Genomic DNA, 19,046 nt, shown 5'->3' with positions numbered 1-19,046 from the left:
AGGCCTTCGGTCCTCAGCAACCTTGTGGGCAGCCGTGGTACTTTTAAGCAAGTCCTGCATATGGGACCCCCTAACCACAGAGCCCTGAAGGATAAACTCTCCAGAGTCGTTCCAAGCAGCTACCCCCTTTGAGTCTTTTATCTTGTTCATAATGTATTTAACATTCTTCCTGTTACGTAACGGCACATGTGTCAGTAGGTCATGCATAACTTTATCTTCAATTGGCATTTGAGCTTCACCAGACATATTATCTCCACTAGGTAAGATCGCCGGTACAGGCCTTACAGGGGCCGGGCTCTCGTTAGGTTCGACATCTGTTAAAGGGTCCGGTAGGGAAAGGGTTAAATGGCTAGTCTCTCTCTCCCCTTGTTTTACCCGAGTCAAATACCTTTGCATTAGGTTTGTGTATTTTTGAATCTTATCATAGGGGTTCAATCCTTTTCGGTTCAAGACATCCTTCATGGCCGTATCCAAATCATTTTCAGCTGTTTGTCTGATATTTTCAGGACCCTGCATTTGTTTTTTAAGTCTATCCAACTCTTGTTGAGGCACCAAGTACATTTTAGTGGCCATCACACCGCGTGTTCAACCCCCACGTCTGGCCGCAATAAGGCTGGTGATGAAGGGCACGGCTATACTTAGTAAAGGCAGAAGAAAACCCCCAGACTGTTGTATACTATGTCTTTTCTTTTGAAGACTGGCCCTTTTATTGGCAAAGAGTTTGATCGCGGTCTTTTGTCTCTTTAATTTTTTCAATTGGTTCAGGGTGAGTGGAATGCGTCCTTTGAGAAGATTCAAAGCAATCTCACATAGGGCTAATATGAGATCTGAAGAACAGCGACCCAAGATGGCCTTCCGTTCTTTAGCTGTAGACCCAACTAGCCTTCTCAAGAGGGGGAGGTTTCTTTTTAAACGCAGAGACATAGCGTTTACTTTTTAGGAAGGTATGCAGCAGGCCTCTCCCCCGGAAACAGCCCTGTACGTAGCCTAAGGTGTTCTGGAGTATTTGCTTTTAAATCCACGATTAAATAAGAAAATGGCTCTTTGGTAGCGTCCTCATAGCTCTCCATAAAGTATGATTTCCGTCCAGGGTACATCTGCTGAGCTAGAGTGCTAATTTGCAGTTTGTCTCTAGGATTTTTAAACAATACCATGTAGTTGGCATTCAAGCTAATGGTCCGACTATTTTTACCTTGGTGAAACACATTCTGGACCAAGTAAAGCACGGACAGGTTTCTATGATGAGTATATTGGGTAAAAGCTCGTGCAATTTCGGGGTGTTCGCTACCAGCAAATAGCATATCGTCCAAAACCAGCAGATTATTTACATGTGGGGGGAGAAGTTCATCATCAGACAGAGAATCGGGTATTCCTTCAACAAACTTGATTTTTATTGTCTTCAATAATTCATCATACAGAGGTTGGTAACATGAATAACACCATACAATATTGTCAGGCTTTTGAGATAACACATGTTCAGAATTCTCTAAAATACTTTTTACAAAAAAAGTTTTACCACTGTTTGAAGGGCCTGCAATTAATGCTGAAAAAGGCAATTGTAGACGGGGGTCAAAACCCTCGACAGCAGTCATAATATCTTAAGCTTTAAGACACACTGGGGCTTGTAGCATAAGTCAGTAGCCAAAGGGCAATGTGGTACCGTCAGGCAATAGCTGTCTCTTGTCATAGACTACCCTGAATCTTTTAGTGAGTGGTGCGTTTCTTAGATGGAACCCCTTTTTATCCCTCACTATTTTGTTGTAGGAGCTCAAAATCTCCAAGTCACTATTCTTGTCCTTTACGAACCCCTCGACCAAGCGCGTGATTGATTCCAAGTTTACACGCGGGGCATTTTCATAGTTTTGAGTCACGCCTTTGGCTTTCAACACCACGTGATTGGCTTTAGTCCTAAAAGCATAGCTTTTTGGACCACATGAGGACCATTCTGTAATATGGTCACCCTCTTCGAGTTCACTCGTTAAACCCCCAAGATAGTTGCTAAGTGGGGGGTTCCAATCCCCCGGTTTGCTTACATAGACCACAGAGTCTGTGTCGTGGTAAAGAACCCGCCTCTGAAGCTGTTCCATGAGGGTGTACAGTTCAAGTCGGCCATAGGCTGTGGTAAATGCTGCAAGAAACACATTTACATTACCCGGGGGTAGAACCCACTTTTGGTGGCGCCTCCATTGCACCAAGGCAATGTCTTGACTCAAGAAGGAAAAATGTGAAATTTCGTATTGGTCCGAAAAAACAAATTCCAAAAATTCTTCGGGGTCTTTAATGATCGAAGTTGTTAGTATATTGCATCTCTGCGCTAATTTCCCCCAAAGGGAGTTCAAGTACAATTTCGACACATTTCTTTTGGTTTTGTTGACCTCTATTCTGTCAGGGTCAAGAAGTATGCCTTCTCTGTCATGGTAGTCTTGAATGTACTGATCTTTACTTTCTTGATCTGTGACCGATGCAGGATAGCCTGAAGCCATCTGCTTGCATCTCAAGAAGGTTTTGATGTACTCTTTAAAAAGTGTGTCTGATTTCCTGGAAAAGTTCCACACTTCAAAGATTTTGGCCACACGATACCCCTTCTCTAAAGCCTTAGAGAATTCTACAGTGATCCATACACCGGTCAGGGCTCTTTGTTGATCTGAGTGATCACAGGGGTTTTCCTGGTTGTTGATTTCACAGCATGTGCGACAAAGGGGAAAGAAAAGTTTTCCTTTAGGACCCTTGTAAGGCAACACAGGTATAAACAGCCCCCTAGGAGGGTAGACAGTCGCTTTGATTAAACCAAAATAATTTTGGGGTTCGTCAAAGTCGCTGTGAATAATTTCAGGATGCCCTATAGGATAGAATGAGGAACTCATTACATGAGGATATAGGGATGTAAAATCTACATAGCCTATTGTCTCGTCGGGTTGAGCTACATAACGCAATGTCAAAGCATTGGTCCGGCCTCCAAACAAGGCCTGTCGCGGTTCCAGGGGCTCTGGAGGGTCATAATGGGTAAGGAAGGCCTTAACACTAGGATCCGCCTTTTTGAGGGCTGTCCATTCGTGCTCCCACAAAACCACAACTTTTAACCCGTAAGTAGCCTTTAAAGAATTCAGTTTGTCTTGAAACTCTTGATACATTTCCCCAAAAGTCTTTTGGGTTAGGACACACAAGGCCTGGGGGACAAAGCATAATTTACAACCGTGGAAGAAACAACCGTTGTACTCATACACTGTCTCAACCCCGTCAATCTGTGTGTATCCATCTACATGGTAAGGCCCAAAAGCCTTCTCCCCCCGATTCAAAGCATGTTGGATAAAAATATCTTTATCCTGGGCCAAGTACTCCAACCATTGAATGGAACCACTAGAGTAGGCCTTGAATTGGCGTCGGTAGTTGTCTGGCGATGGGATAGCTATAGATTCAGGAGTTAGATAGTGTGTACGATAGGTTTTCATGCACGCGGATGCAATAGTTGTACAGCTCCAGGGGTCAATGCCCGCATCTTTGATTACCTCTTCTCTGAATCTGAGGCATCCTTCACGAAGTATAACAACGTCATTGTCACAGTATGATTCCATCTCTTTATGGAAATCAAAAGTGCCATGTCTTACGGTCTCGTACCATGTCAAGAATCTCTCACGCTCTTTGGGAGACATTTGATCACACCCGTACATTTCGGGGGCTGGATAAGATCCTATATAATGTAGATTCTCCTCAGATGTGAAGAAATGAGGGAAATAGCCTTTGACAGAGTTTTCAAAACCCAAGGCCTCTGGCATTTGAGCCAATCTCATGGGTAAGAAGCTTAAGCTGTCAATGTATCTCTGTTTGAAGGCGGGGTCAACAAAGCATAATATTTTACTCCCTTGAGCTATGACACTGGGGGCCACGCCTTGCTGTATCAAAGGGTTCAGAAGCAGATAGGCGTCATAGGCCCTAGCATTGTGAGCTATAAACGTGAAGTTTCTGTACTGGGCTTTTCTAAAATGTTTTAGAAAGAGCCGGGCACAATTGGGTCCCTCGGCCGACCATTTTTCACCCTTGAAAGTCATGGTTGACACAAAAATAGGCAAATGAACCCCTGATTGCTGATTTGTCTCAAAATCATAAAACACATATTTCTCTGTATGTTCATCTTCAGCCAAGGGCTGAATGTAACACTCATGTGTTACTTCTTGAACCGCTTCCGCGTCTCTGCTTTTCAAAGGACCTTTACAGATTGGGCAGTGTATAATTCCACAAACATGAGGTTTAGGGCTATCTATTTTAAGGTTGTAATTGCAATGACATTTTGGACATTTCTTGTTAATGTCACAACTGCTTACAGATTTACATGCCTTGGGATGCCATGTTTCAGTTTTGTGTTTTTCGTAACAGTAGGCCGAACGACATGTGCGGTGACAATCCGCACAGGGGGTCAAGTTTAGCGGCTGCATAGGGCAATGTTTATCCAGACATACTGAACAGTTGTAACGGCACGAGTGCCCCCCCATGCGTGTGTAGCCGGTATGACAGGCTGGACAGACATATGGAGCGCCTAAAAAGGCTGTGATGTTAGTTACGGCATAGTAATGCTCATTTTGCACATAAAAGTACATAGTCTTAGGATGTGGTTCGGGTATATTTTGGAACTTGAGGAGAGCGTCATTAGCCCTACTGTGGTACAAAACCACAATCTTGATGTTCAGAAAGTTTTCAAATTTGACTATGTCTGAGAAAGCCACAGCATCCTGTATACCGAGACCCACCGCAGTTTGTAGCTCTCGAGCTTTTTGTAACGCGGCTTGATCAGTACATCCTGGGCTGAGTAAGTGGGCCAAACCTATGGCAAAACATAGCTTATTACCTGGATTGGGAACGTTTATGAGATAGGCCCTTTTATTGCTTATGATTTCGGACTGCATTAAACTCTCGAGCTTTCGTCTCTGACCCCCGCCCCCTTGTGGTTGTCGTACTAATTGTACTACAAGTTCGAGGGTCCTATCTGCTAGCACGTTTAAATTTGACTGAACAAGGCGTTCTAGCAGTTTAACAAATTGTTCAAGCTCTGCTTCACCATTCTGTAAAATAAGCGATACCTTGCTCTGTAGACTGTCTCCACAAATTTCCAACTGTAAGAGATCCCTTGGTTCGCTATAATCTCTAATCCTAGCTAACAGTTCATTCAAAGTGTCCATAAGCATTACGTAAAACACAGCATATTCCCGAATCTGACCCCCCCATGCGAAATTGAAAAACTGTCGAACCTCAATATTGCTGAATTTATTTCGACGCAAAACATGTACACTTCGATCAAGACCTCCCCCCTCCAGATTTGCTAGGCAATTGTCCAACTGTTCAAAAACATCGTATTGGGTTTCAGACTCTTCGGACATTGGTGTTAAAGGCTGATTTATAGGTGTCTGGGGTGCCGAATTAAACCTAGGGCTCTCGTTCTGTACACTGATCTCAAGACCGCCCCCCTCCAGATTTGCTAGACATTTGTCCAACTGTTCAAAAACATCATATTGACTTTCAGACTCTTCGGACAATGTTGTTAAAGGCTGTCTTAGAGGTGTCTGTGGGGCCGAATTAAACCTAGGGCTCGCGTTAAGCTGGGTAATTAGAGATATGATGGTTTCGGGAATCTGTGATAACATGTTTTCCTCGGAAGGCCCTGACTCATTCATACGTGTAATAATGTCTATGAGTTCGGAGGGAATCTGTGATAATAGATTTTCATCTATTGTCATTATGTCAATTACCCCCGAATCATTCATATGGTTAACTATATCTTGGAGCTCTGTAGGGATCATGGCTAAGAGGGTTTCAATTGTCTCACTTAGGTCTATAGGGGGCGCCATTTGTCTAATTAAGGATGTGTGTGTGTGTGTGTTTACATGTGTGTTTTTTAACGGCGGTATTTGCTTGTTTTAGCCCTAATGTTTTTTAACATACGGGGTAGCTCGCTACGCCAGAATGACACATCCTGATTGTATTGATGCTCGAGTAGAATACACATGCGCCTCTGGAGTAGAGCCTTTCGTGATTTTAAACCCAGGGTAAACGCTTTGAAAAAACGGTCTTGGTCTATTTCAGAATCTGCTGTTTCCCCCACAGAATTGGCCGATTCAAGAAGGTTGGCAGCTTCACAGAACATCAAATCGTCTACCTCAGAAATGTCATTTAAATCTTTGAAATCATCAGGTTTCGCTGTTTTCTTGACTGGTGTCTTTGGAGCCTCCTCGGGGATGCTTGTCTGGGCATCCTCCGATGTTTGTGTGTTGTCTTTATAAGCCGGTGAGGAGTCTGAAATAAAAATAATACATACAAAAATAGGTTATTAACCCTAAAATATGTTAAAAATGCCAAATACATTTCAGATATAAGCCTATATATTAACAATACATTAATTAAATACCTCGGCTTTTTTGACGAGGGCTGTTCTGAAGAAGTTCTGAAACCAGGGGCTGATGTCTTTGTTCAGCCAGTATTACAGCATCTGCAGGTTCGGTAGATGTTGAGCCTGAAAAAAAACAAAAAAAAAACAATATAAGGCCTGGTTTTAACATATTCCGGCATAAAAAAAATATATAAATAAAAAAATAATAAAATAACGCTATAAATAATAATATATAATTGATTCATACCTTGTCCTTGGAACGAGGTCTCGTGAATATCGGCCAAGTAGAATTGTTCGGGTGAAGCGGAACTGTGGATCTGAGCACTAATTATCCTTTGGTGTTTAGAAATATGGGGGACAACGTTGTCCTGTCCCAGGGGAGTTGACCTGGCGTTTAAATCCTGTGTTCGTGGCTTGTGTGTAAAAACATCCGGGTCATAGGGGATAATTGTCTCGTAGTCATATGCTTGGCAGAAACCGTTCAGGCTCCATAGGGCCTCGTTTAACCTTCTAGGCTTTAGGTCCTCTGTAAACATATAAAATAACTTTTAATATAAGATGCCCACACTTTTTGTTTTTAAGGTATAAATATTTTTATGTATGGAATTCTTGGAGCTTACTTACGTTTACAATTCAGGGTAGGCGTTTGTTTGTCTGCACTTTGTTCCGGACCCCCATTGGATGGTTCGAGCTCAGTTATACCTCGGAGTATCTGCGTGAATGCTTCAGAATCTATAAAACATTCGACAATATTAAAGCTATAATCACTTTAGCTAATATTGCCTTGTTATACGGTAAGCATACTGGTCCTAATGATTGTTTAATATTTCTATAACATCCCACGCTTTTCAAACAATTCCCCACAACAACCAAATCTAATATAAAGATTTTATTTCAAGAACTCACCTTGCGATAGATCCATTAGACTGTTTTCCCCGATTATCTTTTTAACGCTTCAGTCCGATAACGATTCTTGGAGTTTCTGGAGGTGCTGTTTGCATCGGAACTAAAACGCTGCTAACATTGCCCCTGGTTTCTAGCGCTTTTGTACCCTACGACCTAGAGAAAAACCCCTGAATGATTTTTACATAGCATTTGGGGTTTGTCGTTTTTTCGGGCTATACCCCCGCCCATGGTATATTTGACACATTTCAAACACATGGTATTGGGTGTGTCTAAACATTAGGATCCTTTTGGATCTTCTAAAATCTCCGGGGTGCTAGCACCTAGATGCAGGGGTGGGGTGGTCTCGACATCGCTGGGATGAATGACTTTTTAGCCCACCTAAAAAATAGTTTTATGAAAGGCCTTTAAGATTAGGAGTCGTAAGACACAATATTATTGTTGGGGGGTAGGCATCTGTTTTGCAGGCTAGTGTAAACCTTGGTTTCAAACGACCCCCCCGGCATAGAGCGAGAGAGAGAGAGAGAGAGAGCCTTGAGCGCAGATGCAAGGGTATTTTTTTAACACACACACCCCAGCCCCCACTTTTTCTGTTTTTGAAACACACACACACAGCCACTAAAGAAAACTCCCTCACGCACATACGCGCGCACATGGCTTTTTCCGCAAGTTTTTTCTCAGGGACAGACTGCGCTAAGAGTGAACAAACGCGAGAGTTCATAACGTGGTGAGATTCTGATTTTAAAACCATTTATTTCATTCAAAATATTTAGTACATACATTTTATATCCTTACATTCTTAAGGTCTTTTACGATGCCTTTCTTACAGATCCAGGGGGCTTATGCAACCACCCGCCATTGTCCGTGTCGAGTTCGCCCTCAAAAGGCAAGGCTCTCTTGCTAGGTACATCAACACTTGGTAAGTTTTCACTCCAGGGGTAGATCCTCCGTCGGGCCTTTTGGTCTTGACTCTGTCTCAAGGAAAGCCTCGCCCAGCGCTTTAACTGTTCCCCATTTTGGAAGAGAATGTCCAGCTTATTCATAAGGGTTATGAAAATCGGATAATCCAACCATTTAAAACTAAACACAGGCATAAAAAAGTTGACCTCTTTGCATGCTCTGGAAGCTACAGGAGAATTGACAGACTTTGTAGCATTAGCACCATCATAAAATTCACAGGCTAAAATTGTCACTTTGTTATTAGGGGCATAGTCCATTGAAGCGATTCTTAGAGCTTTCAGATCCCTGCGTCCGCAGACCTGTTCTTCCAAAGCATAGCCCGGCAGCTGTGTACCACTCAGAGCCTGTTCAATTTTACAGAGAGCCAGCCTGATCTTTAGCCATTCTCTCATCCCCAGAGCCGGAGAAAAAATCCCAGGTTTTGCCTGATAAATGGGTTTGGATCCACTGTCTGTGAATATCTTTACCGTAGAATCCTCAGGGTGGAATATGTAAGACATAGGGCCCTCACTCGTACCCAAAAATCCTTTAAAACATTCTGGAGCTTCACACAGAACTTCTTCAAGGCTTTGGTCACTGGGTTCATGACAAGCCGAGCATAACATCCCTAAAATTGGCATAGGTGTCATTTTTGTTTAATATTCTTAAGATCTTGTGCACTCTTAAACAGGAATTGTTCAGCGGCTTTATAAGGGACATTAACCAACCCAAACCGTGAGAAACAGTAACAGGTTGACCTGACACATGGTCACTTACTCAACCCCACCAACCCCCCTGGGCATGCACCCTTCTACATGACATAGGGTCATAAATCATTACATAGGGTCATAAATCAGGCTTGGGTCATCAATCATTAACGGCCTGTCAAATGGACCCTTACTCACCCCATAGCCCCCACCTAACCAGGGTTGCCTGACCAGAAGACATGCACACGTCATCACTACATAGGGTTCACATAGAGTTCACATAGGGTCATCAATCAAAATTTTGACACGTCACATCTACTTTAATCTCTCTGATTAGCAATCTAAAAATACATGCACGTGCACATGAGTTTCCGAACTAACATGGTAATAACATACCAAGACAGTCGTGAAGAGGGCACAACAGGAGACTGAAAAGATTTGGCATGTGTCCCCAGATCCTCAAAAGGTTCTACAGCTGCACCATCGAGAGCATCCTGACCAGTTGCATCACCGCCTGGTATGGCAACTGCTCAGCAGCTAAGGCGCTACAGAGGGGAGTGCGAACGGCCCAGTACATCACTGGGGCCATGGCTGGCAACTTTCAGTAAAAACCCCACAGTGTAATCGTACATATAGCACATCAAACGGCCTGTAACTAACGGGTTCCTACCCTCCTGTATGTTCTCAGCTCCAGCAGGCATCTAACAACTCTGCACTATATGTAGTTCAATTCAGACTTCTCTAACTTTTGCTGATGATTCTTACTTCTTGAGAGACAAATATGTTGATAAAAGTAATCTGGTATGAGTAAATCAATACAAAAATGCAAATATAATTTAGAATAACTGCTTTTTCATGAATTGAAATGATATAGTATTGAAGCCCATTGAAAAGCCCATGACATGACCCAGGAAGAACATGACATTACCCAGGAAGTATGATGTAGGATGACGTCACTTGCACAGGGTATATCCCTGCCAGGTTTTTAAGAGATGGTGCTGAAATTATTGTCCCCATTTCACGGTCGTCATCAGTTACCACAAGTCGTAATTATGGCTAAACCCTGCCTATTTCTACAATTTTTCTTCTTAAAATCAGATTTTAAACCTACCCCTAACCTTAACCACACTGCTAATCTTATGCCTAACCCTAACCTTAAATTAAGACCGAAAAATAGACGTGCAGATAAGAGCGTTGGATCAGGAGCCGAAAGGTTGCTGGTTTGAATCCCTGAGCTGACAAGGTGAAAAATCTGTTGATGTGCCCATGAGCAAGGCACTTACCCCTAATTGCTCCTATATGTCTCTCTGGAAAAGATTGTCTGCTAAATGACTCTAATGTATTGTAATAACTATACACTGAGTGTACATAGACTGACCAGGTGAAAGCTATGATCCCTTATTAAATCCACTTCAATCAGTTTAGATGAAGGGGAGGAGACAAAAATGATTTTTAAACCTCGAGACAATTGAGGGTGAGGGTGAAGGGTGAATGAGCAAGACAAAAGATGTACAGTAAGTGCCTTTGAACGGCGTATGGTAGTAGGTGCCAGGTGCACCGGTGTGAATGTGTAAAGAACTGAAACGCTGCTGGGCTTTTCACGCTCAACAGTTTCCCGGTTGTATCAAGAATGGTCCACCACCCAAAGGACATCCTGCCAACTTGATACAACTGTGGGAAACATTGGAATCAACATGGGCCAGAACGCCTTCAACACCTTGCACCTTGTAGAGGCAATGCCCTGACGAATTGAGGCTGTTCTGAGGGCAAAAGTGCAGTGTACAATAGCAGAGGTGCACCATTAACACAAATTCCTAATTTTGCTAAGTTCATCATATTGTACACGCCTCCCTGTTAATCTTTTATTGTATTGTCACCAGCAGAGTGTACATGATCCCTGCCATTTGAAAACCTAAAAAGTAGATTGTGCTTATTTATTGGCACATTGAACCATATCGCACACCGTAGTTTAAAAACTCAGTGGATAGTGCTAAAACAATGACATCATATCTGAATTCTGTCATCTTTATACACTTTTGCCGTTATCTGTAAGGTCCCTCAGTCAAGCAATGTTTTTCGAACACCGATTCGACCACAAATACCAGAGATATTTTCCAACTCAATATTAGGAAGGTCTTCCTAATGCTTTGTCCACATTTGAAACTAAATCAAACCAATCGTGACTGTTATATATTTTCTATGAAATGACATGTAGTATTACAAAGTTACTTCAAACTGTACAAATTATGCAATAATTATTTTGACATTAAACTTCTGAATTAGGGAGTTCGTTTAAACTGGCCTGGGTGGCGGGAGTTCACACAGGGAGAACTTGGATTGCATTAGCTTTGAAACTGGGCTGTCTCCTACAGCGCTAACCCAATACTGAATGGTCAGTACAGCTTCTTCATTGCAATAGGCCAATCGAGATCATCTAAGAAATGTAGGTGTGCACGCAGTAACTTGTCAGGTGTCAGTAGTGGGTGCGTGTTTGCGTGTGTGTGTGCGGGCGTGTGTGTGTGCATGTCTTCATCACCAGTTGAGAAATGTAACTGTCCATTCATTTGTGTGTTTCATGGAACCGTCTGTTTGTTGACAAAATGCCAATCTCTTGTACTTGGGAAATTATTGAGAATAGATAACAAATTCTTAGCCCAGCCCTCACAGTTTGCAATAAAAAGGCCTAGTCCGACACATTGATCCCTACCACACTGAAGGCAGAGATTGTTAAATCATTGGTGAGATCTTTCATCGTTGTATTCTAACCCTTGAAACATCTTTGATCTTGCAGCATAAATCAATTATTCGCTTTTGATAATTTCTTCAGTAAAATTGAGACTTGAAAAAGAAAACTCCACTCATCAATCATGTCATCTGATACAGGTAAGACCTCACAGATTGTCAAAGTTGTACATATTGTACAAATTGTCCCCTTTGTCTGCAATTCATGAATGTCTATTTGCCAGACCATTATGATAGAAAATGAGGATGGTATGATCTGGAGATCTATGATATTCGTGACATTTGTCTACAATATCGTGTAATAGTGAAGGCTATGTCTGGCTGTCAAGGCTGTCAAGGGGAGGGTAATGTACTTTGTAATTGATGAAATGTATTATATTTTTCAGTGTTTTATAATTAGTTGCTTAATATATCTCAATGTGTGACTGATCATGTGTGCGCGATTTTCCGTGGACAGGACACGCAAGATCAAGTGCGCCTATAGCCTCATTTTAAATAACTCAAATCACCAATAAAAAAAAAAGCTTAACCCCCAAAAATACTGAGGTGTTTTTGGTGTAGGCTAACATATTATAGGCCGAATACTACAGTAAATAAGCCCTACTATTATATTCGGTTCTGTTATGTAAAATACTAATGAATTATTATGTGAACATGCGAGACAATGATTCAGCTTTGATCTAACTTCACTAAAAGAGCACCATTGTGAGAAGTGATAATCTTATATTTGTAATAATAATAATAAGTGATGAGTAGGACTATTAGGCATAGGAAACAGATCTTGATCAGGATTATTTTACGCGATTTATGCGCCCGTCGAATTGTAGTGGTTAAAGGACAGCACCATAACCAAGTGGTCACATATCATTATGGGTTCCACTGCTCAAGAGGGCTCCGTGGAGTTTGATAAATATCAAGGTAGACATGCGGTTAATTTGGTTCCTAGATCTCATTGGTATTTGGCTGGCTGCTGCAGCCTGGTCTCAAATCATTTCACATTATTCTGTATGTAAATCCAAGACATGCCAGTTAATATGATATGTTAGGTTTCGTATGGTATGCATACATTTTTGGGATGTCCAACAGCCATTTCGTATGATATGTTACGAATTACAATTCATATTATATGTTACAAATTTGCAAAAAATACAATATGTTTCGAATTTGCAAAACGTATGATATGTTACAAATTCTAACTAGGTGGTTAGCTAGCTGGCTAATGTTAGCTAGGCTAGGGGTTAGGGTTAAGTTTATGAGTTAGGTTAAAGGGTTAAGGGAAGGGTTAGCTAACATTCTAAGTAGTTGCAAAGTAGCTACAAAATAGTAATTAATTGAAAAGTTGCTGATTAGCTAGAATGCTAAAGTTGTCCGTGATGAGATTCAAACTCGCAAGCTTTGGGTTGCTAGATATTATCGTTATACACCCACCCATCCACCCTGACCAACCACTCCATTTACATTTTTTCCTTATGTAACCATCTGTCTTGTGCAACCATATCAATCATAACATAACATACTATTTTGAGTGTCCCGGATTTAGTTTACTATGTTACGTGTAGTCTATGAGACCAGGTGGATCAGTTTGTCTGCATACACAATAGAGGTGGTAGTCTATGTTTCTGTAAACTATAAGCCACACAAGGCCCAAGGCCCGTCACACAATTATATCCAGCCTGCGCAATGATTTGGGTTGTCAATTCATTGTGACCCGCTTCCATACCACCCGTGATGCGCTGCACTACAAGTCACAGCAAGCACTGCCAAAGTGCTGCATGCCAAATGTTTTTAAAGCTTGACAAGGAATAACCAAAAAACAAAACCTGCAACAAAACACCATGCAAAGAAAAACATGTAGGCTTATTACAGCACCATTTGAGCAGTAGCCTAGGCTGGCTACTCAACTAGACCTACAAGAGGTTTTGAGTGCACCATACAGTAATGCTGAATTCAACCGCACTGGTGATCCATGTGATAATAATACATGTTTTACATTTAAATGTTACAACAACCAAGCTCCGTTTTTGTTATTTGGAGTTATTAAAAAAGTTTTGAATAGGGTCGCAGCATGTTAGCACATCTGCAGGCATAGTAGCAAAACAACCGCTGTTAGAATTTTCTGTCTTTGTTCTTGTTATGTCTAATTTGGCCCATACAAAGTGGTCAAGCCTCCGAACGACAGGCCTCTGGACACACCCCTACATTTATTCATCATTCACGCCACCCGCCAGAGAGAGAAGACACTATGGTAGTACTATGTCCCTGCTCTGTAAAAGATCAGCTCTGAAAAAGATCTGATGTGAAAAGATCTGATGTGAAAAGATCTGATGTGATGGGTCAAAATATCAATTAGTGGATAAAAAATCAGAATTTGGCTGCCAAGAGCTCCATGGTCATTGATAGTCCATTGTAGGTGAAAAACAGCATATATACGGCTCTGGTCTGTCCTAGGAGTGAAGGTAAATAGCTGGCACGTTCTCTGCTATCTACCTTGTTTCTATCATTATTTTGGGTAGAGGGATTTGTTTCTTTTTCAAGCGTTTAGGGAGGTCACGTCAAAATATACAGTATTTTGCTTAAGGGAGGGTCAATTTTATTTCAGTCCCTAACCACTCATCACAACCTACTCCCCTGTGTATTGAATGTTGATGTTTTCTTCCCTTTCAGCTGTAGTTCCATCCAACCATCAAATGGACAGCCCAGATTTCATTAGAGACCTGCTGCCTGCTGCAGAGAAGACAGCCCTGCTGTACAACATCTCCTACCTGTGCCTGGCCAAATTCCCCTCTCTGGAGAGAATCATCAGAGCCAATGCTGTTGAGGCCCAAATGCTGTTCTCCTCCTCTGAGGCTCTGCTGCTGCTGGTATTTCAATCTTACTGTTTCTATCCTTGTAAACTATTAATTTATCATTAGATAACCTATTTTAGACGATACTGGGGTGTTTCTATCCTTGTAAACTATTCATTTATCATTAGATAACCTATTTTAGACGATACTGGGGTGTTTCTAGCCTCGTAAACTCTGTTCATTTATCATTAGATGACCTAGCTTACACTATACTGGTAAACTGAGGCTATTTGTTTTTACAGCAGTTTAGTTATGCTAATGAATGGAAGGTAGGACATCATTGACTATGTACTATGTGACATGTTCTTATCAACAGTGTGTTAGCACCAGTGACAACATGGTCAAGACATTATTCCCTATGCTGAAGGCTGCTGTGAAGAAAAATAATCCGTTGGTTGCCGTCAAATTCCTGGCGAAGGCCAATCAGTGGATCCATGATATCATCAAAGAAGTTGAAAAAATAGTAGATGAGTAAGCCAATATAAATGTTATAGAGTGCATTCTGTTCAGCCCTGAGTGGGGATTAAACTAGCAGCATCAACACACGCAATTGAAAGCCAACCTTCTTAGCAAGCAGAGCAAGAGAGTTTTACATTCCCTACATACACCTTAAACATTACACATAAACATTCAGATCATACCACATAGCAGGTAGTTATAGGAAAAATATTTCAATGTGTTGACAATGAAATATGTTAAATATTTGATCATGTTCTCTCACTAAATTATTTAGCTACAAGAAACTCAACATTGGGGTGGCGACTGTCACCAGCGATGTTATTTCCACCAAAGAAGAAACAGAGGACAAGAAGAGAAAGCTGACCAAGGAAGAGGAGATCCTGCATAATTATGTTAAAGAATACAATATGAAGCTAAGTGGCATCCAGTCAGCTCTGAATGAGGTCAATAGAAAAATCCACGATGCTGATACGGAGCTGCGTGAGTTGGTTAACGGCATTGCCAGTAGAAACAAGAAGTTTGGCATAGTGGCTGCCGTGGTTCCCTTCCTAGGATTGATCATCAATGCTATCCAGAAGGGGGTCAATAACCCTGGAGATAGTGCAGCCATTGAGTTGGCCAAGAACAAGATGAATCAGCTTCAGCAGGACAAGACCCGTTTGAGTAAGAACGAGTGGGAGGCCCAATCGGAGGTGATGAAATCCCAGATGGAGCTGACCAGAGCCAAATTTGACCTGGGTAAGGAAAGGCATTAAGGACTCCACTGCTTTGTACATGGTGGTCATTCCTTTCTTTCATGACATTGCCTCTGCTATTGGGGAACTGAATAAGACAAGAGGTAAATAAGAGGTATGTCAATGCTGTTGTTTGTATTTGTTTTTCCAGGTTCTGTTCCTGATCCTGTCCATCTGGCTGAGGTTCAAACCTGCCTGACCCGGATCCAGAAGATTCTGCTGCAACTCAGAAGCTTCTGGGAGAAGATCGGAGTGATGGTGACCAACCTGCAGCAGAAGACCTTCGCTGGGGAAGACCTGATTGATGTTCTCTCAGATTTTAAGGAGGAGTTCTTGGATTCCTTGCAAGTAGCTGAAGAGGTGAATTAATACATTTTCTCTGCTGGCACTCTGCCAGAATAATGTATCATTGTTTGTACTTCATATCATTACTTATGTGAATTATCCTGCTAAAGGGTAATGTAACTCAAAAAGGGCTAAAATCCTTTTCATACAACAACACCACCAATTTAAGGCAACAGCTTTAAAACCTAATAACGTCTAATCTAATCATCAAAATCACAAGGATAAAGGGTAAGTTAGGTCAGCATTTCTCAATCCATTGATGGAAGAAGGCTTACATGGTGGGCAAGAACAAAAATGTGTCTCCCAGGAACGGATTGAGAAACTGAAGGGAATCCAACCTTGATTGAGACCATAGCTAATTTCTCTCTCTTGGTTTACCCCATAGGCTTGGAAGACGTTTAGTGGGAGATGCCAGAGCGTCATGGGCATGTTTAGTGTCCAGTCGAAGGATGCCTACAAGTTCCTGGAGACCAGCCCATCATCTCTCACCCAGAAAGAGTGGCAGGAAATGTATGATGCTGTGACAGCCAAACTGCATTCCTTCTACCCTGCCCTCGAGGCCAAGCAGGCCATTGAGGACCAGCAGGCTGCAGAAAGTAACTAATGTTTGCATCCACTGTCACCAGGTTAACATTAAAATATATTTTTTTGTTGGTCTTATATTGACATTGGTGACAAGTAGGATTTGTGGGCATAATTAATAGTTCACATGCTGTGATGAGTAACTTTCCATTATTTTGTTTTTCATTGTTGATTATTGTGTTGCGCTTTTATTAGAGCTCATCATCTACTATGCTAACAGTATAATACCAAACTGGCTTTTGTTCACCTATCTTCTTGGAGTATACTAATGTTGTTGGTAGCAGGCAGGTTTTAAGGCTTCTGGTCTGTTCAAAGACTTCAATAGTTTAACTTTGTGCAGAGCTTTCAGGAATATGAACTGATCTATATACAGTGAGGGAAAAAAGTATTTGATCCCCTGCTGATTTTGTACGTTTGCCCACTGACAAAGAAATGATCAGTCTATAATTTTAATGGTAGGTTTATTTGAACAGTGAGAGACAGAATATCAACAAAAAAATCCAGAAAAATGCATGTCAAAAATGTTATGAATTGATTTGCATTTTAATGAGGGAAATAAGTATTTGACCCCTCTGCAAAACATGACTTAGTACTTGGTGGCAAAACCCTTGTTGGCAATCACAGAGGTCAGACGTTTCTTGTAGTTGGCCACCAGGTTTGCACACATCTCAGGAGGGATTTTGTCCCACTCCTCTTTGCAGATCTTCTTCAAGTCATTAAGGTTTCGAGGCTGACGTTTGGCAACTCGAACCTTCAGCTCCCTCCACAGATTTTCTATGGGATTAAGGTCTGGAGACTGGCTAGGCCACTCCAGGACCTTAATGTGCTTCTTCTTGAGCCACTCCTTTGTTGCCTTGGCCGTGTGTTTTGGGTCATTGTCATGCTGGAATACCCATCCACGACCCATTTTCAATACCCTGGCTGAGGGAAGGAGGTTTTCACCCAAGATTTGACGGTACATGGCCCCGTCCATCGTCCCTTTGATGCGGTGAAGTTGTCCTGTCCCTTTAGCAGAAAAACACCCCCAAAGCATAATGTTTCCACCTCCATGTTTGACGGTGGGGATGGTTTCTTGGGGTCATAGGCAGCATTCCTCCTCCTCCAAACACGGCAAGTTGGGTTGATGCCAAAGAACTCCATTTTGGTCTCATCTGACCACAACACGTTCACCCAGTTGTCCTCTGAATCATTCAGATGTTCATTGGCAAACTTCAGACGGGCATGTATATGTGCTTTCTTGAGCAGGGGGACCTTGCGGGCGCTGCAGGATTTCAGTCCTTCACGGCATAGTGTGTTACCAATTGTTTTCTTGATGACTATGGTCCCAGCTGCCTTGAGATCATTGACAAGATCCTCCTGTGTAGTTCTGGGCTGATTCCTCACCGTTCTCATGATCATTGCAACTCCACGAGGTGAGATCTTGCATGGAGCCCCAGGCTGAGGGAGATTGACAGTTCTTTTGTGTTTCTTCCATTTGCGAATAATCAAAGAAACTGTTGTCACCTTCTCACCAAGCTGCTTGGCGATGGTCTTGTAGCCCATTCCAGCCTTGTGTAGGTCTACAATCTTGTCCCTGACATCCTTGGAGAGCTCTTTGGTCTTGGCCATGGTGGAGAGTTTGGAATCTGATTGATTGATTGCTTCTGTGGACAGGTATCTTTTATACAGGTAAGAAACTGAGATTAGGAGCACTCCCTTTAAGAGTGTGCTCCTAATCTCCGTTCGTTACCTGTATGAAAGACACCTGGGAGCCAGAAATCTTTTTGATTGAGAAGGGGTCAAATACTTATTTCCCTCATTAAAATGCAAATCAATTTATAACATTTTTGACATGCATTTTTCTGGATATTTTTGTTGTTATTCTGTCTCTCACTGTTCAAATAATAACAAATTATAACACTTGCAAGAACTTGTAAATTCAATATAGGCTTTTAATACAATGTATCACAAGCCGGGATGGTCCGCGAATCACACACCGTTTCCCAGAGCCCTGGCTCTTGTATTTATACACATACAGCATATGAGTCCATCACATATGCAAATGAAGATACTTCCCACCATTATCTTTTAGTTTAGGCTTCCTGCTTGTTTACGCCCAATAACGCCCATGTCTGGTTTCAGTTAGGTTATAATGGTGGCAGGACCCTTTCTTGTCCTAAAAATAATATATGTCTGTCTATCCTATAGGCCTACGTCTTTGGCATGTTTGCCTTTATTAGAAGCAGCAGACTATGTGCCCCTCTATCATTAGTGTGTTAATGTACTCTTTGTTATGTTTGCCTTTATTAGAAGCAGCAGACTATGTGTCTCTTCTATAATTAGTGTGTCCAGTTGTCCTAGGCGCCTATGTGTCGCCTTCTCTTCCTGTAGTCTGTTTTAGTGTTCAGCTGTCCTATACGTCTATGTGTCGCCT

The 19,046-nt window shown here is 41.9% G+C and overlaps 2 protein-coding genes and 1 long non-coding RNA gene across 4 annotated transcripts in view; 2 read left to right on the top strand and 1 right to left on the bottom strand.

Annotated features, from left to right (window-relative positions):
• Positions 1-1,369: 1,369 nt before the first annotated feature.
• On the bottom strand, positions 1,370-7,769 carry LOC139575635 (uncharacterized). The gene is made up of 5 exons (XM_071400811.1): positions 7,283-7,769; positions 7,001-7,108; positions 6,624-6,902; positions 6,395-6,499; positions 1,370-6,282 (listed from the first exon to the last, which is right to left on the bottom strand). The coding sequence occupies exons 1-5, from the start codon at positions 7,296-7,298 to the stop codon at positions 5,885-5,887; spliced, it is 906 nt and encodes a 301-aa protein (XP_071256912.1). The 5' UTR covers positions 7,299-7,769; the 3' UTR covers positions 1,370-5,884.
• Positions 7,030-9,197, top strand: LOC139575636 (uncharacterized). The gene is made up of 3 exons (XR_011674984.1): positions 7,030-7,170; positions 7,895-8,006; positions 8,109-9,197. It is a non-coding gene; the product is annotated as an uncharacterized lncRNA (long non-coding RNA).
• Positions 9,198-11,609: 2,412 nt separating this feature from the next.
• The window catches only part of LOC139575634 (uncharacterized), a 57,208-nt gene continuing 49,771 nt past the window's right edge, over positions 11,610-19,046 (top strand). The window contains exons 1-6 of one of the 2 annotated variants that reach the window (XM_071400808.1): positions 11,610-11,808; positions 14,332-14,528; positions 14,830-14,984; positions 15,247-15,710; positions 15,858-16,066; positions 16,437-16,637. In XM_071400808.1, the coding sequence (XP_071256909.1) occupies positions 11,793-11,808; positions 14,332-14,528; positions 14,830-14,984; positions 15,247-15,710; positions 15,858-16,066; positions 16,437-16,637 (1,242 nt within the window). In that variant the 5' untranslated portion in view covers positions 11,610-11,792. Of the gene's footprint in view, positions 11,809-14,331; positions 14,529-14,829; positions 14,985-15,246; positions 15,711-15,857; positions 16,067-16,436; positions 16,878-19,046 lie in introns of those variants that run through there. The other variant, XM_071400809.1, reaches the window with a different exon arrangement.

This window comes from Salvelinus alpinus, chromosome 5 (assembly GCF_045679555.1).
Source record: "Salvelinus alpinus chromosome 5, SLU_Salpinus.1, whole genome shotgun sequence".
Lineage (NCBI taxonomy): Eukaryota > Metazoa > Chordata > Actinopteri > Salmoniformes > Salmonidae > Salvelinus > Salvelinus alpinus.
The sequence above is the reverse complement of the archived record's forward strand: the minus strand, read 5'-3'. Positions and strand labels throughout refer to the sequence as shown.